Source organism: Trachurus trachurus (assembly GCF_905171665.1).
Source record: "Trachurus trachurus genome assembly, chromosome: 19".
NCBI lineage: Eukaryota > Metazoa > Chordata > Actinopteri > Carangiformes > Carangidae > Trachurus > Trachurus trachurus.
Window position 1 is genome coordinate 9,772,289 of NC_139913.1, and position 21,191 is coordinate 9,793,479.

General features: G+C 43.1%; 1 protein-coding gene across 2 annotated transcripts in view; it reads right to left on the minus strand.

Moving 5' to 3' along the window:
* Positions 1 to 21,191, minus strand: part of LOC311002669 (leucine zipper putative tumor suppressor 2 homolog) — a 39,531-nt gene that overhangs the window by 6,591 nt on the left and 11,749 nt on the right. Inside the window, exons 2-5 of one of the 2 annotated variants that reach the window (XM_083994092.1) lie at positions 17,855 to 17,985; positions 2,478 to 3,038; positions 1,293 to 1,919; positions 311 to 433 (exon numbers count right to left, since the gene is read on the minus strand). In XM_083994092.1, coding sequence (XP_083850218.1) covers positions 311 to 433; positions 1,293 to 1,919; positions 2,478 to 3,011 — 1,284 coding nt within the window. In that variant the 5' untranslated portion in view covers positions 3,012 to 3,038; positions 17,855 to 17,985. Of the gene's footprint in view, positions 1 to 310; positions 434 to 1,292; positions 1,920 to 2,477; positions 3,039 to 13,982; positions 14,111 to 17,854; positions 17,986 to 21,191 lie in introns of those variants that run through there. The other variant, XM_083994093.1, reaches the window with a different exon arrangement.

A 21,191-nucleotide genomic window follows, 5' to 3' on the forward strand; every position in this document is an offset into this window, starting at 1 on the left:
AAATAAAGTTAAAAAAAAAAAAAAAAAACTATTTTACAGATAATAACTTTGGATAAAGATAAGATTCTCAGCTGGAAACAACCACCACCACATCACCAGCTCCATCGGCAGCTGTTTGGATCACACAGCACATCAAGTTTGCCCAGTCATTCTTGGGAATGCAGATGTTCAAATATTTATCTTTTTTTTTTTTTTTTAAGGATTGCAGAACTTCCTTCCAGCTGCTCGTGGATTTTATGGTGAGACTGTTTTGTCAGTAACTGATTGATTATCTACTGATTGTGTGTGAGAGGAGGAGGAAGTTTCTCACCTGCAGCTGAAGCACCTGCTGGGCTCTCTGGGCCTTCTGAGACGCCACCTGCATCCTGGTGGCGCAGCTCTGCCTCAGCTCCTCCAGCTCCAGCTCGAAGCGCTTCTGCTTCTCCTCATAAACCTGCAAAATGAGACGAGAGACGAAGATGAAGACGATAGAGATGAGAATTTACAGCAGAAAACAAACATCCATAATCATTTCCATGTCTTTTGGGCCTGTTCAACAATCCAATTCAATGTGGCTCCCGAGATACACAAAATAATGGGTGTAGAGTTAGATTACTCTTTTGTTACTTTATATCTTGGTAAAATACTAAAAACAGTCCTACACAGGGATTAAAACTTATTGAAGAAGCTTTTGTCAAGTAGTAGGAAAGAAAAAAGAAAAAAACACTGGACCAGTGGTTCGGGATCGTGAAAGAAATCTATTATATGGAGAGACTTATCTTTGTTTTAAGACTTGAGTTGGAGAAATGTACTGAACTTTCAGTATGTATACATATATGCACTTTGAGTAGTATGACATCATACAGGGCTCCAGAGTCTTTTTTTTTTTTACTAGTGGCCCCTAACTTAAAATTTTAGGAGCGCAAGCAAAAGATTTAAGGGAGCACACCATCAATCAACTTGCAAATCAAATATTTACATTCTTTTTCATTCATGGTCCTCACACATATTGGCCTGCCACCTGTAATGACCGATAACAGATTCTTTGGGTCGCCCCTTCCACGTTTCATGGGTTCATGTGTTGATAGAAAAACATGGAAATTTACTGGTTGCACATGAGGAAGTAGATGAAAAATTTACTTGCACTGTCTCAAGTTTTAGGGGCAAAATGCCTCCATTTCCGGGCAGTCTGGAGCCCTGTTATACCATTATGTATGTGGGAAAATATGTCGTGATTTTAATTGTAACACCCATGATAACTTCATGTTCTTTGTTTGTAAATTTCACGTAAATAATTTAATTTCTCTTCCCACCTGACAGATTGCAGCTTCGTTCTCGTCCAGATTGTCTCGGAGCTGCTGCAGCTCCAGGTCTCTCTCCCTCAGTTTGTCCTCCAGGTCCCTCACCACGCCTTCGTAGCCCTCCACGGGGCCGGGGGAGCGGCCGCTCGACCCGCTGTCGGACAGAGGCTGCCCCCGGCCGCTGATCGACCCGGAGCCCGTGCTCTTACTGGAGGACGAGCGGCCGCTGTCCGAGTTGGAGTGTCCGTGTGCGGCGACCGGCGCGGCGCTCTTCAGGGGCTCCAGGTGGCCGACCGAGGCCTCGCCCGACGCCAAGCTGTAGCTGGCGGCGCTGTACGGCGGCAGGCTGGAGAGGGAGTTACGTCCAGAGTCGGACAGGGAGCAGGACTGGTTGTTACCGCCGCCACCGCCGCCGCCGCTGCTGCCACCGATACTGCTGTTGCGGGCGCCGCCGTACGAGCTGCGCTTCTCAGAGCAGGAGGGCGACACGTCTCTGTGCGTGGGGCTGAGCAGGTTCAGGTTGTTTTGGCTTTCGGGTGCGTTGGCACAATGGCGAGGGGAGAGGTACTGCATGGAGGTGCGGCTCTTCGGTATGACCGGTTTGAAGGCAGTGGGCCGCAGCACCGTTTTCTCCATGTTCTAGAGGAAAGAAAACGAGGGAAGCACCAAGGATGAGAAGACGGTACGACAGGTACAGTATGTGGCCAAAAACAGAGGTCAGAGACGCTTTGACAGGAAATATACAGGTGCATCTCAATAAACTAGAATATCATGGAAAAGTCCCAACCAAGTACTGAGTGCATAGAGATGGACAGACTTTTCAGAAGGTCAACATTTCCATATTAAAATGCTTAATACTAAATTGGTCTTTTTTGATATTCACATTTTTTGAGATCCTGAATTTTAGGTCTTCATTAAATGTAAGACACAGGGAGGGAGCGCACACCAGCGTTGACAACAGAAGCAAAACTGACTTAAAGAAGTGTGCGACTTCTCTTTCTCTACTTTATTAAATGTAAGACACAATTATTACAATTAAAATAAATTCAATAAATAAAGACATTAAATGTTTAATTCTGTGTAATAGATCTATATAATGTATAAGTTTCACTTTTTGAATTGAATTACTAACATAAATAAACGTTTCTACGATGTTTATTGAGATGCACCTGTATCTTCCTATAAATAAATACCCACCTTCTCAAGTTTTCCCGACACTGGGATCAGTTTTGGAGGAGGTCCTCCCATGTTCCCGTTCAGCCCTGATCCGTCTTTCATCTCGTCCGTGTCACTCGTCGGACTTCCCGGAGCAACATGGTTCTCGTTCCAGTCGCCTACGTAGTCCTCGTTCAGATAGGTGTAGTTCCCGATCCCGCTCTCCTTCTCGTGTGGCCTGTGTGACGTCGTGGAGCTCTGTTTCTTCAGCGGCGGTGGGATGCTGTGCAGCAAGGCGTCCTGGGGCGACTCGCTGCCGCCCAGGCAGGAAGCGCCCGGCGTGGGCCGTCGGAGCCTCGCTCCCAGCTCAACGCCGGAGCGATGGTCCTGGTAGGGGCCGGGGCGGTTGGCGATGAGGCTGCTGACGGAGCCCATGGGATCCAGAGTGGAGGTTGGATGTGGTGGCGGGTTGATGGGAGACGATGAAGGGCCGGATGCGTGGCGTCTACGGGCTCCTCCACTGAGGCCGGGGTTGTGGGGCTCAGCAGAGATGGGCAGAGCCTGAACCAGGGCCATGGTGGCAGCTCAGGGGGGTCACTCGCTCTGAGGGAGAAAAATAACAACAAACACGTGTTAATACATGCAGAGTGAGTCAACGTCATGTCTTAAATCAAATTCTAGGACTAACAATTAAAGTCTCAAGGCAGAAAACAAACAAATCGAGTCCAGTCTCCAGGTTTTGCTTTGATAAGGGCTCAAATTCCAGACCAAGTTCAAGTCAACTCTTAAGTCCTGTGATAACAAGTACAGTGAAGTCTGAAGTTTAGATTCAGCAACATCCAACTTATGAATCAAAAATGACCACAGCAAGTCCCTTAAAGGGATAGTTCACCCTAGAATGATATTTCGCTCATTATCTACTCACCCTCATGTTGACTAAGGGCTGGAAGAATTATCAGAGACCACCGTCCCTTCTCTGAGTTACAGGGGGTCTCGGCGTAGCAGTGAATTTCAATGCAACGGTTGCAAAGGGACACCAGAGCTCTTCGTAAAAAAACACACACAAAAAAACATCCAAATACCTCCATGATGCTCGTATGTAATGTCCGTCTTGTGCTGAAGCCCCAAATTGCGTAATTGTCCCGAAAAAAAATTAAATAAGTCTATATTTTAAGCTTGTTTGTAGCGGAAGCTTCTCGTCTTCTTCTTCTTCTCCTATTCCTGGTCCGTCCAAATATCGCGTGATTCGCAGTAACCGCAATGACGCCGGCGCAAATCACGCGATATTTGGACGGACCAGGAATAGGAGAAGAAGAAGAAGACGAGAAGCTTCCGCTACAAACAAGCTTAAAATATAGACTTATTTAATTTTTTTTCGGGACAATTACGCAATTTGGGGCTTCAGCACAAGACGGACATTACATATGAGCATCATGGAGGTATTTGGATGTTTTTTTGTGTGTGTTTTTTTACGAAGAGCTCCGGTGTCCCTTTGCAACCGTTGCATTGAAATTCACTGCTACGCCGAGACCCCCTGTAACTAAGAGAAGGGACGGTGGACTCTGATAATTCTTCCAGCCCTTAGTCAACATGAGGGTGAGTAGATAATGAGCGAAATATCATTCTAGGGTGAACTATCCCTTTAAGAACAAGTCTGGGTCAGGTGTCACAATAACAAGTCAAGTATCAAGTCATTTTAAGCAGAGATGGGACCAAGTCATTCTTTCTTGGTCAAGTCAAAGTCAAGTCACCTTATTATTGCAATTATGAAAAGACAAGATAATTAGTAACTGTCAGTTAACATCATTGGCCATTTATCCAACCTAAAAATGTATGACAATTGGATTTGCATTGTAAATACATGGAATCAAACATTTGCACAACTGATTGACAGGATAGTGATCCAATCATGACAACGCAGTTCTCGGCCTGCGCTTATTATTTTATATAGAAAATATGAAATGAACAACACTCAAGTCAAGTCAAGTCCTGAGTCCTTAACGTCCAAGTCGAATCTCAAGTCTTTTATTTTTTGTCAAGTCATGTCACAAGTCATCAAAACAGCAGCAGCAAAGTTTCAAGTTTTTGCAACAAGTCTCAAGTTGTTAAAGTTCAGTCTTAAATCTTGTATCAGCCTTGTCATCCAAGTCAATCCAGACAAGTCCAAGTCAAATTGAAAATCTTGCAGTCTCAAGTCTTTGAAGATAAATACAACAAGTGGCTCAGTCTTACAACCCACAAATCATCTGAGATCGGCCACAATCAAGTCTGAAGTCCTTAAGGACAGATCTCTCAGTGAGTCTAAACTTCTGGTTGTATGTTTGCCTTTAAGACGCCAATAAATCCAGTTCCCAGCTTTTAAATCTCCACAGCGGGGGCGGCTTCAAGGACTTCCTCATTTGTCAAAAAAAGAAAAACTAACAGTCAGTGATGATGACAGAAACTAAATTGAAATGATATACAGTAAACTGAAGCATACAAATATCCCTCAAGACCGTGGTGGCCCACACACAGAGACCCAGAACAGGCCATTCATTAAACCCATTCAAGCAGCACAAACAGGGCTTGAGGCATTCGGCTCGCGAGGCATGAGACAGCAGAAGAAAAGGGTCTCTTTTCATTTGAGATGTAAAATGGCTTCTAACATGCTGGTATTTTCCCTGACAGCAACAAAGGCTACTGTCGCCACACATCTTATCAGCCACGGGAACAACTAATGGTTCATAACTGTGGACAATACCTCAACGGGGGAAACACAGAGAAGGGGAGACAGGTTGAACTTGCTGTGATACTTTAGCTGAAGGGGATTGTAAATCTTTACAGTTCACAAAATTGTCTTAATAATATAATAAAATATCAACAACGCAGGAGGCACAAGAAGTGACCTACTTACTTTTTTTTTTTTTTTTACTCACGCACTCTTTGCCGGACTGATGGTAAATATTGACACTATAACTGGCAAGTACAAACTATTATCTATGATATCAGGATCAAGGTCCCGTGGACGGTGAACAGTGAAGTGTTGTGTTGTGAGAACAATGGGCCCAGAGGACGCATGATGATGAAGTCATGGTGCACCGACTGACAACCACACCAACACCAACAACAGCAGAGCCAGTTGTGCTCTGGAAACGGCATCATGCTGAGTCACAGTTATGAGGATATCCATCCAACAGGCGGGTGTGTCCTCTCGAGTTTCAGGCTCGTCCGGCAGGTCGAGAAAGATCTGAATGAAAGTGATGTGAAGTATGGGAAGACTGCAGCTCCTCATTACGTCATTTACATATTTGCAGTTTGTTGGAAAACAAGACAACCGAGTATGGCCGCAACCCCTTAAGGCTTAAAAACTAATCTATCAAACTTGACTCCTCTTACAAATGCAGCAGAGGTCTTATACAGGATGAAGAGGAAGAAGAATATCAATGAGTGCATTAGAGAAACCGAGCCAAGTACAAGTCTGTTTTCTGTCTGATAATTATAATAATACATTAGTGGAAGCAGCTGAATCAATAATAGAGAAGTTTCAGTCGATTATTTGTGTTTTGACTTTTGACAAAACTTTTTTCTTGGCATTATCGGGAGTGCAAAACAACAATACAATTACAATCTGGCATTGACTTTACTTAGAGTCACTGTCAAAGCATCTTTATTGTCGGTGTGATGGTAAATATGTCCTTTCATTTCCCTTTCAGCCAATTTAACTTGAGTGTTCACACCTTGAGAGTCGCTTGTGCTTGTGCTTGTGTTTGTGTTTGTGGTTTGTGTAGGTGTGTCCTGGTAAAACATGGTACTGAGGTACACATGGTACCTTGGCACAACTATGACAGTCACAGTAATAAAACTCTGCAGGTGTGTGGCCTAGTTTGAAGATGGGTGTGGTCTAGTTTCACTGTTTGTATAATGATGAGACATTACAAATACAGCGCAATGCAAAAGTTTGGGCACCCTTAGTCAAAATTTATGTTCATGTGAACAGTTAAAGCAAGTGGAAGATGAAACGATCTCCAAACAGGCATAAAGTTAAACATGAAACACTCTTTTGCAATATTTTAAGCAATATCAGTGGATTAGTTAAAAACTACTACTACTACTAGTTTTGTTTTCTACAGTTTTAGAGTGAAAAAGGGAAACTAAGCAGCAGCCTGCAGAAGAACGGGAAACGCAGGAGACTTGAGCTCTCAGATAACTTTGACCAAAGTTATTTACTATTTACACACTGTGATAGTTTCCAAAGGGGGGGCTACTAGGTACTAACTCTGCAGGCTATGTGGCTAAACCTTTGCTGAGGACTCTTTTCCTTTTCTGCCATTATGAAAATGTAAAAGATGAAAACTGAAAAATTATATTCTTTAAAATGTAAAGGGAATGTTTCATCTGTAACTTTATGCCTTTTGGAGATCATCTCACCTTCCACTTGCTGAACTCGTCACATAACAAAAAGTTTGATCAGGGGTGCCCAAACTTTTTCATGCCTTGGCTTAGATCATTGTTGATTTCCCATGTCTCATCAATCATATTGTCATTTGAAAGTTGATAGTTGAGGACAAAATTATTAGCTCCTCTATGCAAATGTCACTTTTTTGCATACTGTATTTCCCAAGTGGTGTTAAAGAGAGCAAATCATTTTTAACACAGCTTTATTGTGGATGCTTGCATTGATTTACTTCGCACACAGGAACTGAAACAACCAAAAACTAACAGGGTCAAAATTATTAGCCCCCCTGATGCTAATAGTCAGTTCCTTATCCTTTTTGCTGGATAACAGCCTCCAGTTCTTTGTTTTAGTTGTAAACAAGTCTCTGACATGGCTCCTGTGAAATCCAATCCCAGCCCATTCTTCTTTGGGAAATCTCTCAAGCTCCTCCAGATTTGACAGCCTGCTGACCCTGGTAGTTTTTGGTTTTTGTGAAATAATTCCATTTCTGTGTGCAAAGTAAATTAATGCAAGCATCAAAAATAAAACTATGATGTCTGGAAAAGCTGTGTTAAAAATGATTTGCTCTGTTGAACAGCACTTTACAAATACAAATGTTGCCCTCACGCTTCACCTCCTCGCTCTGTAACAGTCTCAGCCTTTTATTGATCGCTGAAGATGTGAAAACCATGAGGAGGAAGGTGGAGAAGATCAGATCGTCCATGTTTGGCAGCGAGAAGAAGAAGATGAAGGCTAATAAGGTGAAAGAAGGGCTGACAGCAGGCAGGGCTGGCCAGAGACACATTTGTAGCCCTGGCAGCCAGGACAGGGCCATGCCAAGTCATTTTCAAACCTGCCAAGTTTGCTGAGAGCGTACAAGGATACTACTGCGATTTAACTGTGATTACCACACGTTAATTAGCACCCTCAAACTCTGGCTGAGCCCTCGCTGCTTAAGACTCTGAGCGAGACAAATCTGGCACTGCAATATGTTGTTATGATTCGTAAAAGCTGTGAAACTTTCCAAGTAATTAACAAGCGCCCCTCCTCTGTGATCTCTCTATTGCACCGGCTCTAAACCAGATTTCCAGTAGCTGTATACTTTTTCCTCATGGTGCTTTATTCTGTGACAGAGGTGGTGGAGGTGGTGGTGCAGCTTTTAAGAAGAGCTCAACAACATCGATGCATTACGTGACCATGGACCAGAGAGTCAAACAAAATGATCATCTAAAATCCATTTGCTCACTTCCTCATGGGAGAGGCTGGGAACGCTCCATTGATTTTCTCAGTTAATGCAGTTTTAAGTGGAGTTTAAATGTGTGTCAGTGTGACTATAAAAGATTCATGCTGCATACTTCAGTCTCTGCATCAGCGTCGGACTGAAGGGGAAAACTGAAGTTAATGGCAGCAGGAGCAACATGTGTTGTTGTTGTGGAGAGAGGGAGGGAGGGAGGGAGACTTAACGGTCCAGAGCCAGGAGGATTACTCTTATGTGATTTCTCTACGCATTAAAAAAAAGCTAATTAGTCCATGACCATATTTATTATTACACATAATCCTGTCTGAATGGCACGCAATGACACCGGCTATGCCAACATCTGGAGTTTGTTACAAACTGCAGCTGTCAGAAAAAGAGACCGGGTCAAACTTTAACAGATTCTGATTGGTAAGTGAACTCACCTGCTGCTGTTATGTTCAGCAGATGTTTTAGCATCTGTATCTTCACTATTCAGTTCCCACGGACTGAGGCAACCTCATCAAATCATCTTCTTAACAACTCTCAAAAACACACATATATATTTAGTTCACTACCATGTATGATAAAAAGAAAAGAAAAAAACACCCAATTCCTCCAATTTCTTCAGTTTCTTTTAAATACTGTTGATTAGTGTTACATGTCACTGTTAAATAAAACAATAAATGAATAAAAATTAATTAATTTAAAAAATCTTTGAGCCCAGAAAAAGGCAAATATTTGACCTTTCCTCTCAAAATATGATAAAATTATTGTTCAGTCATCAAAACAGTTGCAGATTAAGTAATTTCATCCTTTGACATGATTCAAGAGTGAACAGCATCCTCTCGTGTAATTCATATCAGCTAAGATGGGTCATTTAAACAATTGTGTTGGATATTAATTGAATCTTCCAAACAGTCGTCCATTAATAAAAATTAAGATTAACATTTACACAAGAGGATCTTAACTTAAAACAAGCTCTTTCTCAGTGCGTCATGGTTTATTGAAGTGTTTTTATCGTCTTGGCTGATGCAGAGAAACAGATTGAACATCTTCTTTCACTTTCTTAAATCACTGTAATTAAATTAAAGAGGAACTACGCAGGATTTTTAGCTTAACTATGCTACATTTTTTACCTTAATTTAACAGTTTTGGAGTAATTGTGATGGTTAAATAAATAAGAGTGGAGGAGGCTCTTTGCCTTCCACCTAGCGTCTCCTGGCTGAAAATCAAAGTTGCAAGATCAGCGCCGGTGTCCCAGCTCTCGTCTCTGCGGCACCGCGACACAAACGCACCTCGTAACCCGTAATCTCTTGTATATGACAGATTAAACTACACAAATATACCCGTCCTAACGTCGATTATGATATATAACGTTATCTACCGCACTATTGATTGATTTCTTGCTGGCTGCATAGTAAACAAATGCACATGGCCGGGAGGAGGGTTAGCAAAACAGCGGGAAAGTGCCCGGACTTCCCCTTTAAATTCATCAATCAAACCAACTTGTTAATATTAAAACTAACCAACATATTTACTGACAAGTTTACACAAATTGCAGATTGCACCTGTGTGAAGGATTTCTCAACACAGACCAGTATTTGTGGCGGTGAAGTGGTGGTGAAGTGGGGGGGTCCATCTGTTACCAACTCTCTCCAGATAAGTGAATAAGCTTTAATCCCTCTGGACTCAAGACGACTGAAACTATGCAGAAACTCTGCTGAGGGAAGCACGGGGGTCTCGAACTGTTTCTAAAGCCCCCCCCCCATCATGTTCCTATACGGTCCTAGTTTCCCCTTTGTTGTCATAGTGACCGCGGCCTCAAACACTAGAGAGGGAAGGAGGGACAAAGAGAGGAGGGGGTCATAGGGCCGACAGGAAGGCCGGGACCCCTCCTTAGCAACTTAAAGCCTTCAGTGGCTCTATAGCTCTCTACCATGCGCTCCCAGCTCTCCTAATGGAAGATAAATGGACATTAACAGCTAATGACTGACGGGTGGATCCATGACAACCATGCAGCAGAGGCGTGAAAAAGGGGTGTAAATAAAATGCAGTGTGGCGATTTCCATCACTAATTCATCTGTTGATCATTTGCTTGATTGTTTAGTCCATCAAATGTGAAGAAAGTGGTGAAAAACGCCCAGTGCAAAGACCCATAAATGTTTCCAACTATCTTTAATTTCCTTGCGTGTTTTGGTTATGTGTAATAATAACAATAATGACTTTACCACTTTAAAAACACAAGTTTACAAGGTGCTTCACAAAACAACATAAGAGAAAAGTCACAAATGCCATAAAACCATAAAAGATGGACCGCCCAAGCAATACAGCAACACAGGCAATGCGAGAATCCAACAACAAATTGAGACCAGGAGGACTCGATTTAAAATGCAGGATGGAGTAAGTTAGATAAAATAAATAAAAGGGCGGTATATGATAAAAAGAGATGAGATAAGATATGATAAGATAAGAAAAGCTGGGATAAAAGAGTTCAAAATGAAGACGGTCACGGTGTAAAGTAAAACTAAGAGCATCCGAGTAAAACTATGAGATAAAATAGATGATAGAAGGAGGATGACATCACATAAAAGCAACTCTGTAAAAGTGGGTTTTAAGTCATGTGTACGTAGGTTCACACCGAAAAAAAAATAGAGGATGGTTGAAAAGAAAGTGTTAAGTTTTGACATTTTCTGCCTGGCAACCGACGCTAATGCACGAACAGAGTGGATGTGATGCTATTGACAGGCGGCCAAAGTTAAACAGGGCATTACCTTGATTAAATTCACACATTTCTCTCTGTTTGAATATTGATGCAAACAATAACTCAACGTAATGAATAACACAGCTCCAGTGGTTTTTTAAACGCAGAAAAGAGTCATGTATTCTACTTTTAAGTGATTAACTCATCGCCTCAGCACTGAAATAGTGCAACAACAGCAGCACATTGACAAAAACACACCACCGCACAGCCCACTCTCCCTCATGATGCCTTCAGGGTCAGCTGACTGTTTTTGTCTGGGAAAGCCCTCGAGGGTTTTCATGTCTCTGCCCCTCAGACACTCGGTCACTCCTCCAGCTGGAGGAATGTGCAGCTAATGGGAGTCCAGTCTAAACATGAGCACAATGAGCACTGGTGGTCACCGAGTGGACGACGGGCCCCGGCTACAGCCACCGGCTTCACCGAGGTCTCATCTTTAAACACACCACAGCACCAAGCAGGAAGTTTATAGTAATATTCCTCACACCTTGTCCAAGCTTCCTGCAGGGACAGCTTTGTGGATCCAAACCAAATGAGTTACAAGAAACACACTTGTGGCCATTTTTTTTTAACTTTACCTAATGATAATATTGTCTGTCCTCCACTTAAAAGTCAATTTAGATCATGTTTTCGAACATTAAAGGGGAACTATGCAAGTCAGGTCGCCTTTCCGCTGTTTTGCTAACCCTCCTCTTGGCCATGTGCATTTGTTTACAACGAAGCCGGCGAGAAATCTAGAGAGCAGTAGATAACGTACAGCATATACTATGTTACGTCGTGTAACCCTTGTGTAGTTTAATCTGTCATAAACAAGAGATTATGTGGCGCATATGTGTCGCGAGGTCGAGGTGCTGCAAAGTTGTTTTTCAGCCGAGAGACACTACGTTGAAGGCAGAAAGCCTCCATTCTCCCTGGAACAAGTTACAAGTCATTTATTAAACCATCACAATTACTCCAAAGCTGTTTAATTAAGGTAAAAATGTAGCATAGTTAAGCTAAAAATCCTGCATAGTTCCTCTTTAAAAGTCAATTTAGGTCAAGTTTTCAACCATTAAGTAGCAAAAGTAGTAGCTGAGGCGTCTGACATAAACACACAGCTCCGATTTCCACATCCTGATACTTTTAACTGATATAAACCAGTCCTGAAATGGACACATCCATCAGACCTCCACCTTCCTTTTAGTCTGTGAGGTCATATTTCCTCTGTAAAAGCGATGTGAAATCTATATCCTGCAAATCAATACATTCAGAAAGAACTTCTTGCTTAGATTGCAGTCGACCAGATCATCAGAGCTCGACGACGCTGGGGTATGAAATGTGAAACAGAGGCTGGGGATGGATGGATCAGCCCACTCAGATGTCCCGGCCTCAAACAACTGACAGTCGGGTCACGGCCAATCACAGCGGTGTATTCATTCCACATACGGCGGTGGAGTCTAGACAGACTTCGATGGCATTCATTGGCATGCGGGGGCAAACCTTTCCCTCTGGCTGCATCTCAGATTGGCAATTAAAGAAACAAACTGTATAAAAGCTTTTTTTATGGGAGGCCATATTACAAAAGATACAGTATACAAAGTTTACTGGCCCAACTCGGCCCTGCAGGACTGCAACGTCACACAAATCTGCTTTGAGACAGACTGAGAGCGCCTGCACTAAATCCTTCTTTGTTAGTGCCACCACCACGCCATAAACACACATCCACAGCCTCGGAGGTGAGAGCCTAAAAATACCCCCCCCCCCCCACACACACACACACCAGGTGAAGTGTGGACTCTGGGTTAAAGAGAGTAAAAAGGAAGCTGTGTTACACTGGCCCCTCGACCGAGAGCGACGCTGCAACGACACCGACGGGGGGAAGAAGCGAAGAAGAGGCAGAATAAAAGTGAAGCGTCTCGGTTTTCAGCAGGGAAGCAGCGTCTGCATGAGGGAACAAACAAATGAGTGGAGATCCCCTCCTCCACTCTCCATCTCTCTCCCTCTCTGTGCCCAAACTGAACTGAATCCCACTCTCTCTAACACCCCCCTCCCTCCCTCCCATCTCCTTATTCTTCGCCCGTTCTCTCTGTAGAAACTGGAACATAGAGGGAAAGTGTGACAACGCTATTTTAGTTTTGTAGACAACCTACCTTTCCAGAGGCAGACACCTCGTGGCCCTGACACACACACACACACACACACACACACACACACTTACACCACAGTTACCAGGTCAAGTGTTAATGGTCACTGTCCCCTAACTGTTAAATGACTCAAAACAGAGGCAAGTGCATCAGAAAAAAAACCTCTTGATTCGTCCAAACAACACAACAAAACACAAAGATATTTGACGTACACACCTAATCCGCACATTTGAAAAAGCTGGAACAGAATATTTGCATATTTTTGCGCCTAAAAAAAATCAAAACTTGTAAAACTTATAGGTTTCAGCATAAATTATGTCAATTTTGTTCGATATTTTGCATATTTCATTGATATTGCTGCTCTTTTGGGTGACATTTCTCATTGCAATGGCTTTCCCATTTCAATAACAGGCAGAATAAATTGAAAAAATACCACTTTATTCCTTATAAAGTCCATTATATACTGTAGAAGCCCCCATAGGAGAGATGCTGTAGAAGCAGCAGCACGTGCACAAATAAATCAGTTCACTAAACTTCATTTCTCATGAGGAGCTGCAGGTTCATTTGCATGATGCACTGAACACTGTCAATGATTATACAGCACCGACAGAGAGCAGAGGCCCACACACACACACACACACACACACACACTTTTAGATTAACATCCTCAGTTTGTCTTTGTTTTGTGTTAATGAGCAGTACCATGAGCGTGATTAATGGACGTCGACTTCAGCTTCTCAATTTCAGACATACATTAATACTCTTGTAATAATTAAAGCAGATTCCATCTCTTGTGATTTTTTATTTCTTATTAACATGCAGCAAAGCAGCACAGGATCACTTCTTACACCTCTTTATAACACTAATGTTTCTTTCACAAGTCAAACGCTGCTATCACCCGACGTCCCTGTCACCTTGATTGAAGTAATAAAGTCGACTTCCCCTTTCTCCAACGTTCCTACTCCCCCTCCCTCCTCTCCCTTCCTCCCTTCCTCCCTTCCTCCGAGCGTCTTACCCCAGTTTGTTCCCTGCATCGCTGCCCTGCTCCTCCTTTCTCATCCAGCCTCAGCTCCTCCAGCCTCTCAGACTCTTTAAGTCGACTCCAGCTCTCACTCTGCTCCTGAGCTGCTGGCTCTGTCTCTGACCAACCCTCCAGAGGAAAACTTCTCCAAACCAAAAAAAAAAAAAAAAAAAGGAACTCATTCTCAAGCCAAATGCCGCCAATGTGAATGGGAGCACAGTCCCCTCCCCTTCCCTTCCCTCTCCTCTTTCTTGTGCCCCCTCCTTTCCATTTTTCCTCCCCCCTCTCCTCCTCCTCTCAGTCCAGCCTTTCTCTGACAGATACACCTCCTCTCTCCCTGCTTCACTCCTCCTCTTCCATTTCCTTTGACCAAAGAAAAGTACTCTGCAAAGTCCTCTGCTGCCTTTGTCAGGCTGAAAAGAGAAAGAGAGGGGAGAAAGAAACGGAAAGCCAGGGAAAAGGCAAAGCTGTCAGTTAAAGACCGTTTTAGTCTCCGTGCCCAGGAACAGCAAGAGGATATCACCTCACTTAGAAAAAAAAAAAAAGGCTGGATTTCCACTTGCAACAGATCCGCTTTGTTTCTAAAGAGCTTGAAGGAAGCCTCAATTTTTAAAAGATTAAAAAAAAGTGAGTGAAAAGTGTAAGAAATAAGTAGGAAAGTGAAATTGATGGGAAATTACATCAGGATTCAATAAAGTAATCTTAAATCTGTTTGATTTATCCATTTATAATGCAATGATATTTACAGTAATGTACACAAGACTAGAGCACAATCCTCTTATCTGAAAAGGGGAAAACTGAATATTCAGTATTTTTGCTTCGTAAATGTTTCAGCATAAAGTTTGTTACATTTTGTGCATTATCACTGACTTTTCATCAGTTGCGTTTGTGAAACTAGTGGGAAATTGCACCAGAATTTCATCATGTAAAACGCTATAATAAGACACGGAGTACAAAAACAAGCTCTTTATTATCTAGTCCTGCTTCTCATCGGTTAATCTGACCTAATAACAGACACACCAAAGCTTAAAATAAGAGTTCAAGTTAATTAGGGAGCAAATGATTAATTAAAGCAAGGTGTCACTCTGATTAAACCAATCAAAAAGATCAGCAAGTCCAATATTAACTGTCCTGTTAGCTCTGTTTTTTGGTATAAGAGGATTTTCAGTGGAAGAAGCTAAAAGCTAGACGGTAAAGAAACAAAAACAATGAGCTGAGAGACACAGAGACAGCTCTCTGTGGGATCTCATGCAGGAATCTTGATCTATTGTTGATAAAAAAAAATTATTGATTAGTGCAGCTTTTAAAAAAGGAGCCAGTCGGTCTCCATACGTTTAGAGTATCCTCCTGTGACAGTGGCTGCATTCATCCTCTGCCTTGACCTGTAACTGTAATCCACCATCTGGCCCATGTGAAAGAGAAAAATAAAAGGAACAACAGGAACGAGATGGAGGGAGCTGAGCAGCCGGAGCTCAGCTGCTCAGCTCCCAGATGAAGACAGGGGTAAAGTGGGGTACGAGAAGTAGGCTATGCCCTGCCGCCACACACACACACACACACACACACACACACACACACACACACACACACACACACACACACACACACACACACACACACACACACACACACACACACACACAGAAACACAGATCTGTCCCTCTGCCTCTCTCTCTGCTCTGCTATAACTGGGCCACACTGGTAGGCACCGAGTTTGTCCTTCAGTCGAGGCCGGCGAGGGAGTTCAAGGTCATCCTCCTCCTCGGTCGCGTCCTCATGGGAGGTCTGGAGAACACTTGAATGTGCCACAAGTGGCGTGAAGGCTCGGCCCGACCCGACCCGGCCCGCTGCAGCCGGAGCAACGCAACAGGAAACCCCCAGCCGGGTGTCCAAGAGTGGACGACCGACGCCATCCATCAGCTCGCCCGAGGCCACCAGCGCTGGGATAAAGAGACAGGCTGCAAATCACCTCTGTGAATGGCACCATTAACACCAGCTCTTTATAGGCAGGAGGGGAGGGGGTAACATGAGTCAGCCCCTTTAGAGAGAAGTGATTTACAGACCCAAGCGAGAGTAAAGTTAAGTAAAATCAGGGCATGTGCAGCTCTTAAAAAGCCTTAAAAGCGTTAGAAAAAAAGCCTTTGAAGGCATTTACAAAAGGTTTAGATCCATTTGCCACTAGACTGGGTTCAGGTCACATTTACCGACTGACTAAAACTGCACGATATGCAATAAATGCGATATCCAATAGGCAATTTCAGTGTGAATGGTTCATTTTTGCCTTTTCATTTTCTCTAAATTAACATAAAATGTGATTATTTGCTGGGTCTTGTACCAAACCAACAAACCAGTCTAGAAAATTGCAGCTCTTGCAATTTGGAGATTACACTTATACTATGCATTATATTATGCTTTCGATTACAATTCATTTTGCAGCTCTAATTATAGACACTATTAGACAGTAGCTGGGAAGTGCTGAGAAAACTGTCAGTAATTTCATATATATAATAAAAACTATAAACTTTATTGTCCTGTCCCCTCTGTTTTTCCATTATTCTCTTATCAGTATGACTGTGGAAAAAGCAGATTACATTTCATTCTGCGGTATCATATAAGTCTTATGAAGTGTTAAATTTAATTGATGAACTCTGCAGAAACTGAACTGACTGAAATTCTGTGGCTTCCTCTTCTGTCTGCAAGAAGAGCCAAGGAAAAAACCATGAAGGAAATTAAAGTAAAACACCAGTTTAAACAAATAGTTCCAGTGTGGCTTTGCAGTAATGTTGGGTACATCTGCCTGGTGGTTTCCAGTTTATCCTCCCTAGTCGTATAAAGTTTATTATCCTACAGAAATGCACCAAAACATTTAGCAGAGCTCTGTGTGTGTGTGTGTGTGTGTGTGGGCCAATTTCTGGTCAACATTGAAAGTGGCTCCTTTGAGGCCACAACTCCTAGTTTATCTGTATCTATAGCGGATGCCCAGCAGGTGGTCATCCATCACAGGCCCGATTCCCTCTATGTTTTCATAACAACGGTTCGCGTCTGGGACCGGGGAGCTGACAGAAAGCTAGGCCATCCATCAGTGTCCGTGCCGTCTCTTGCGTGGGGACATCACTCCCACCGGACGCTGCTGCTGCTGCTAAAACTGGCCTCCAGCAGCCGGCCATTTGGACCCGCTCACTTCCAAAATAAATTCCACCGTGGCACAAAGCAATCTGCGAACACCTCCGAAATAAAAAACCTTGTGCTCGGCAGGAGGAGGGCTCATTAGTTTGAGACACAAATGAGGAGCAGGGAGGAAGAGAGAGAGAGAGACCTCTGCGGATTGAAATAACTACTCCTAGTGCTGTAAGTCCCATCATAAATCCACAGAAATGGGCTGGCTGTATCGAGTTGGCAGGGACCCGACTTAGCTACACTGATTTTCTGTATAATGTGCCAAAGAGATTAGGGTTACGCCTCCAGCTCTGGAATTACAGCAAAACCCTATCCATGATTAAGATCTGTTGCTAACTCCCACACAGCGGTGATGTGTTAACATCCACACATAGTGGGATGCAAAGTGTATGCTGCTGTGTGCTACGTGTGTGGCACTGTTGTATGTAGTACGCAGCAGTCACTTCAAAACATGGAATGGCTCTCGAGAAAGAAAAAAAAAATCTGCTCTCAACTCAAAGCAGCAAGGTTTCGTGTGAAAATTCCTGCAGTAATCCAAGAACGTTTGCGTAAAATCAAGCTTCAAGGTCAGAGAGGAACAGATGGTAGGTTCTGTTTCATATATATCAGACAACAGCCAGGAGGGTTCAGACTCAGAGCTCCCTCTTGATCAAATTCAAACCACATTTTATCCACGAGGCTTCACTTACCTGTCAATGACGCCCTGTCTTTAGCTTCTGGAGGCCTTAGAAACGCATGGGGTACGGGCCCGTCGAGCATCCCAGGGACTCACACCGCTGAGCAGATCTTCATTCTCCCCTCGTCTCCCTCTTCTCCCTGACTGAAGGGGATGAAAAGCAAAAGAATGCATGTTGTTGAATCAGCAGAGGGGGAAGCAAAGAGAGACTACTACCACTGTAGAGAGCTGGAAAACCTGAAATGTGACAAGTGTGTTTATGGAAGTCAGCGAAAAAGAGGAAAATCTGAGTCATGCCGGCAGAAAAGCTTCACACGAAGGGAAGGTTGAGACCGGGGGGATTTTCCATGTCAACAAGAGAGAAGAAGACCGGACCCAAAACGAGCAGCAGCACCTCCGTTCACAAAACAACCCCACCACATCATGGGAAATGTAAAAACATTACTGTTGTTGAGCCCTTTGTGTTTGTGAATAACCACAAAGTCTGTGGGTTTTCCCAACACGTTTCTGTTATTTACAAAAGGTCACATGAGTCATTTTACGTGAGAAAGTTAAAAGTTTCTTGTGAGCTGATAAAACTGACAGATTTTGGATCAACCTCTACATAAAAACACTGCTGAGACACACAATGCCGCCGTCTGGAAAGAAGAAAATTCATTGCAAAACAGTGCATTTGTGGTAAAGCAACACTTGAGTTTGGCATAAAAGAGCATGAGAAAAAAAAAACCCAATGAAAAGTGCCAGAGGTGAGATGAGCAGACAGTCCTGCTGCTGCAGACTGAACGTTATACCTGCAAACACAGTGCGCTGCGCTTCGTTCTGATTATATTATGTTTGGCACAACATCATGCCAGGTGGGGTGAGCAACTGACACCGACAGAAGAAGAAGTAATAACAACGGTGCTGGGTGAGTATTGCTTCCTCAAACTTGTATTCTGCACGACTCAGTATCTTCTCTCTGAGCTACATTTCTCTGCTATATTATATTAAAGGGATAGTTCAACATTTTGGCAAATTGGCCCATTGCCATAATTCCTATAGTCATAGCAGTAGGTTCGTTACCTATAATTGTCGGTGCAAGCTATTTTTAGAATGGCGGAGCAGAACAGTTACGCTACGGAGGCTCATGGGATTTCTTTTGTCACGTTATGAGACGTAGTTGTTTTCTAGGCAAATGCAGAGACTGTTTGCAAAAAAAGCGCCCCCGATGGAAAAGCGCATCAGCGGTTTTGCATGAATTTACCTCTAAAACAACTCTGTCTTGTAACGTTCTGTTATTATCTCATAGCGTGGTGAATGTGCAGGTCACAACTTGTCCACGAGAGCCTTTTGGAGTTGTTGGATTGTGTATTTGATGAGGGAAACCAAAAAATCCCATTAGCCTCCGTAGCGTAGCTCTGAGCAGCTCACGGCTCTGCTCCACCGTTCTAAAAATAGCTTGCACCGACAATTAAAGGTAACGAACCTACTCCTAAAACTATAGGGATTATGGCAATGGGCCAATTTGCCAAAATGTTGAACTATCCCTTTAAGTGGTTGTTGTAGACACATAAGATCAAGGTGGTGCTCCTATAGTGTTTAAATTATTCCTATAAAAACTGTGCTGTGAGCTGTGGTGGAACTGAAACTCAGACAGAGCTACAGTAGCAGCTAACTGGTTAACGTGCATCCTGTTTTATCAGCAGGATCAGGGATGTTTGCTAAATTTAACGTCCCCCCCGACAACCGCCTGCAGGGAACCGACTGCAACTGTACAGGCTTTACTTAAAAGCTAAGCTAAGCACACCTCCAGCTCCTCCATCTGTTTCTCAACATACTGCGTTAGTATGTTACAGACAGATGGATGAAGTGCCGAGAGGATATGTTGATGCAGATGGATCCAGATGGCCGGCTGCGTAATGTTGCAGTGCGTTGGCGCCAAGACGGAGAGTACAGTACAGTACACACAATGAGCCCTGTCAGGTAAAAAAAAAAAAACTTAACAGCCGTTTGTTTTAAAGGCCAACAATCAACCCTAACCCACAGATCGCAAAACAGGTGTTTACTTAAGAGGGCTGCTCCTCTCACCTGCTCGTCTGCACAGTGACGGGGATAATCCTCATTAAAGAAGACCAAACAGTACCGAGGGAGAAAGAAACTGACTGATCAGTAGTAGAGGGCGGCGCTCTGTGATTACCACTTCATTACATTTTATTATTCATCTGCTGGACTGAATGACACCTTCAAAAGAAGACGGCCGTCAATGTCACTAAAGCTCAGAGTGACCTGTTAACCGACCCGCAAATCAATCAGCTGTCAATGAAGTGGGAGTGTGGGGAACGACGAGGATTTACTTGTTCACCTCCATCAGAAGAGTGAAGACACTTTATTTGGAAGAAAGCAGCAGTGGTTTTTAAGTGGATTCAAACAACTTAACCCTTCTCCTGAATTCACTTTGAAGCAGACGTGAACGGCTTTGATGACAGTTCAAAGCAGATAACGTGCATGTAAACACCTGCAGCGGTGGACAGAGGCTCCGCTGATTAAATAGACAGGTGACAAAAGTGTCATATTAAGCGCTACTTTACAACGTCTTTCTCCTCCTTCCCTTCACCTTCTCTCACTTTGAGTGGACGCCATAATTATAATTAGCGTTTATCCATCACAGTGGCACATCACAATAATTTTCGCTCCTGATCCAACAAATAAAACTAAATCAGTTAAGAACTTGTGACGGCTCGAAGGAGAACGTGTACAGATCATAGCGTCTGTTCAAGTCCTCAAATTTTGGCTTTAAAAATACTCAGTACAATCTTTGAATATTTAACTTTAACGAGATATTATCCATTTTAACTTGTGTTTTTACACCATCTTTTTGGATTTTTTTACACCATCACCACCATTTTACACCATCTATTCAGTTTTCATGTATATTTTATTTCACGTGGAATGACCTCTGCGTGATATACAAATCAATTTGCCTTCTCTATGTCCCAGACAGTTTATATCTTCTTCTATCTACACGACACTGGCGATGGACAGATGACAGATGAAAAATAGAGAGTACAGATTAAAGTTTAATCTGCTGGAGACCAAACAATCTCCTAGTCGATCAAACAGGAACATAGCAGTTAGTTCAGGAGGCCTCATGTTATCTCCACATTCATCTCTCCAGCAGCCATCTATAAAGTACAACACGGACATATTGTGACAATATAAAAGTTATTATAATGAACTTGTTAGCAAACAGCCTTTATTGGAAGTTAGCCTATGTTTGTGTCGACCTGATGAATTAAAATCCGATATTTCTCATTCTTTTAGCTCTGTTTTGCCGTCCACCGGCTCCTAAGGGAAGTATCTAGCCTTTAAAA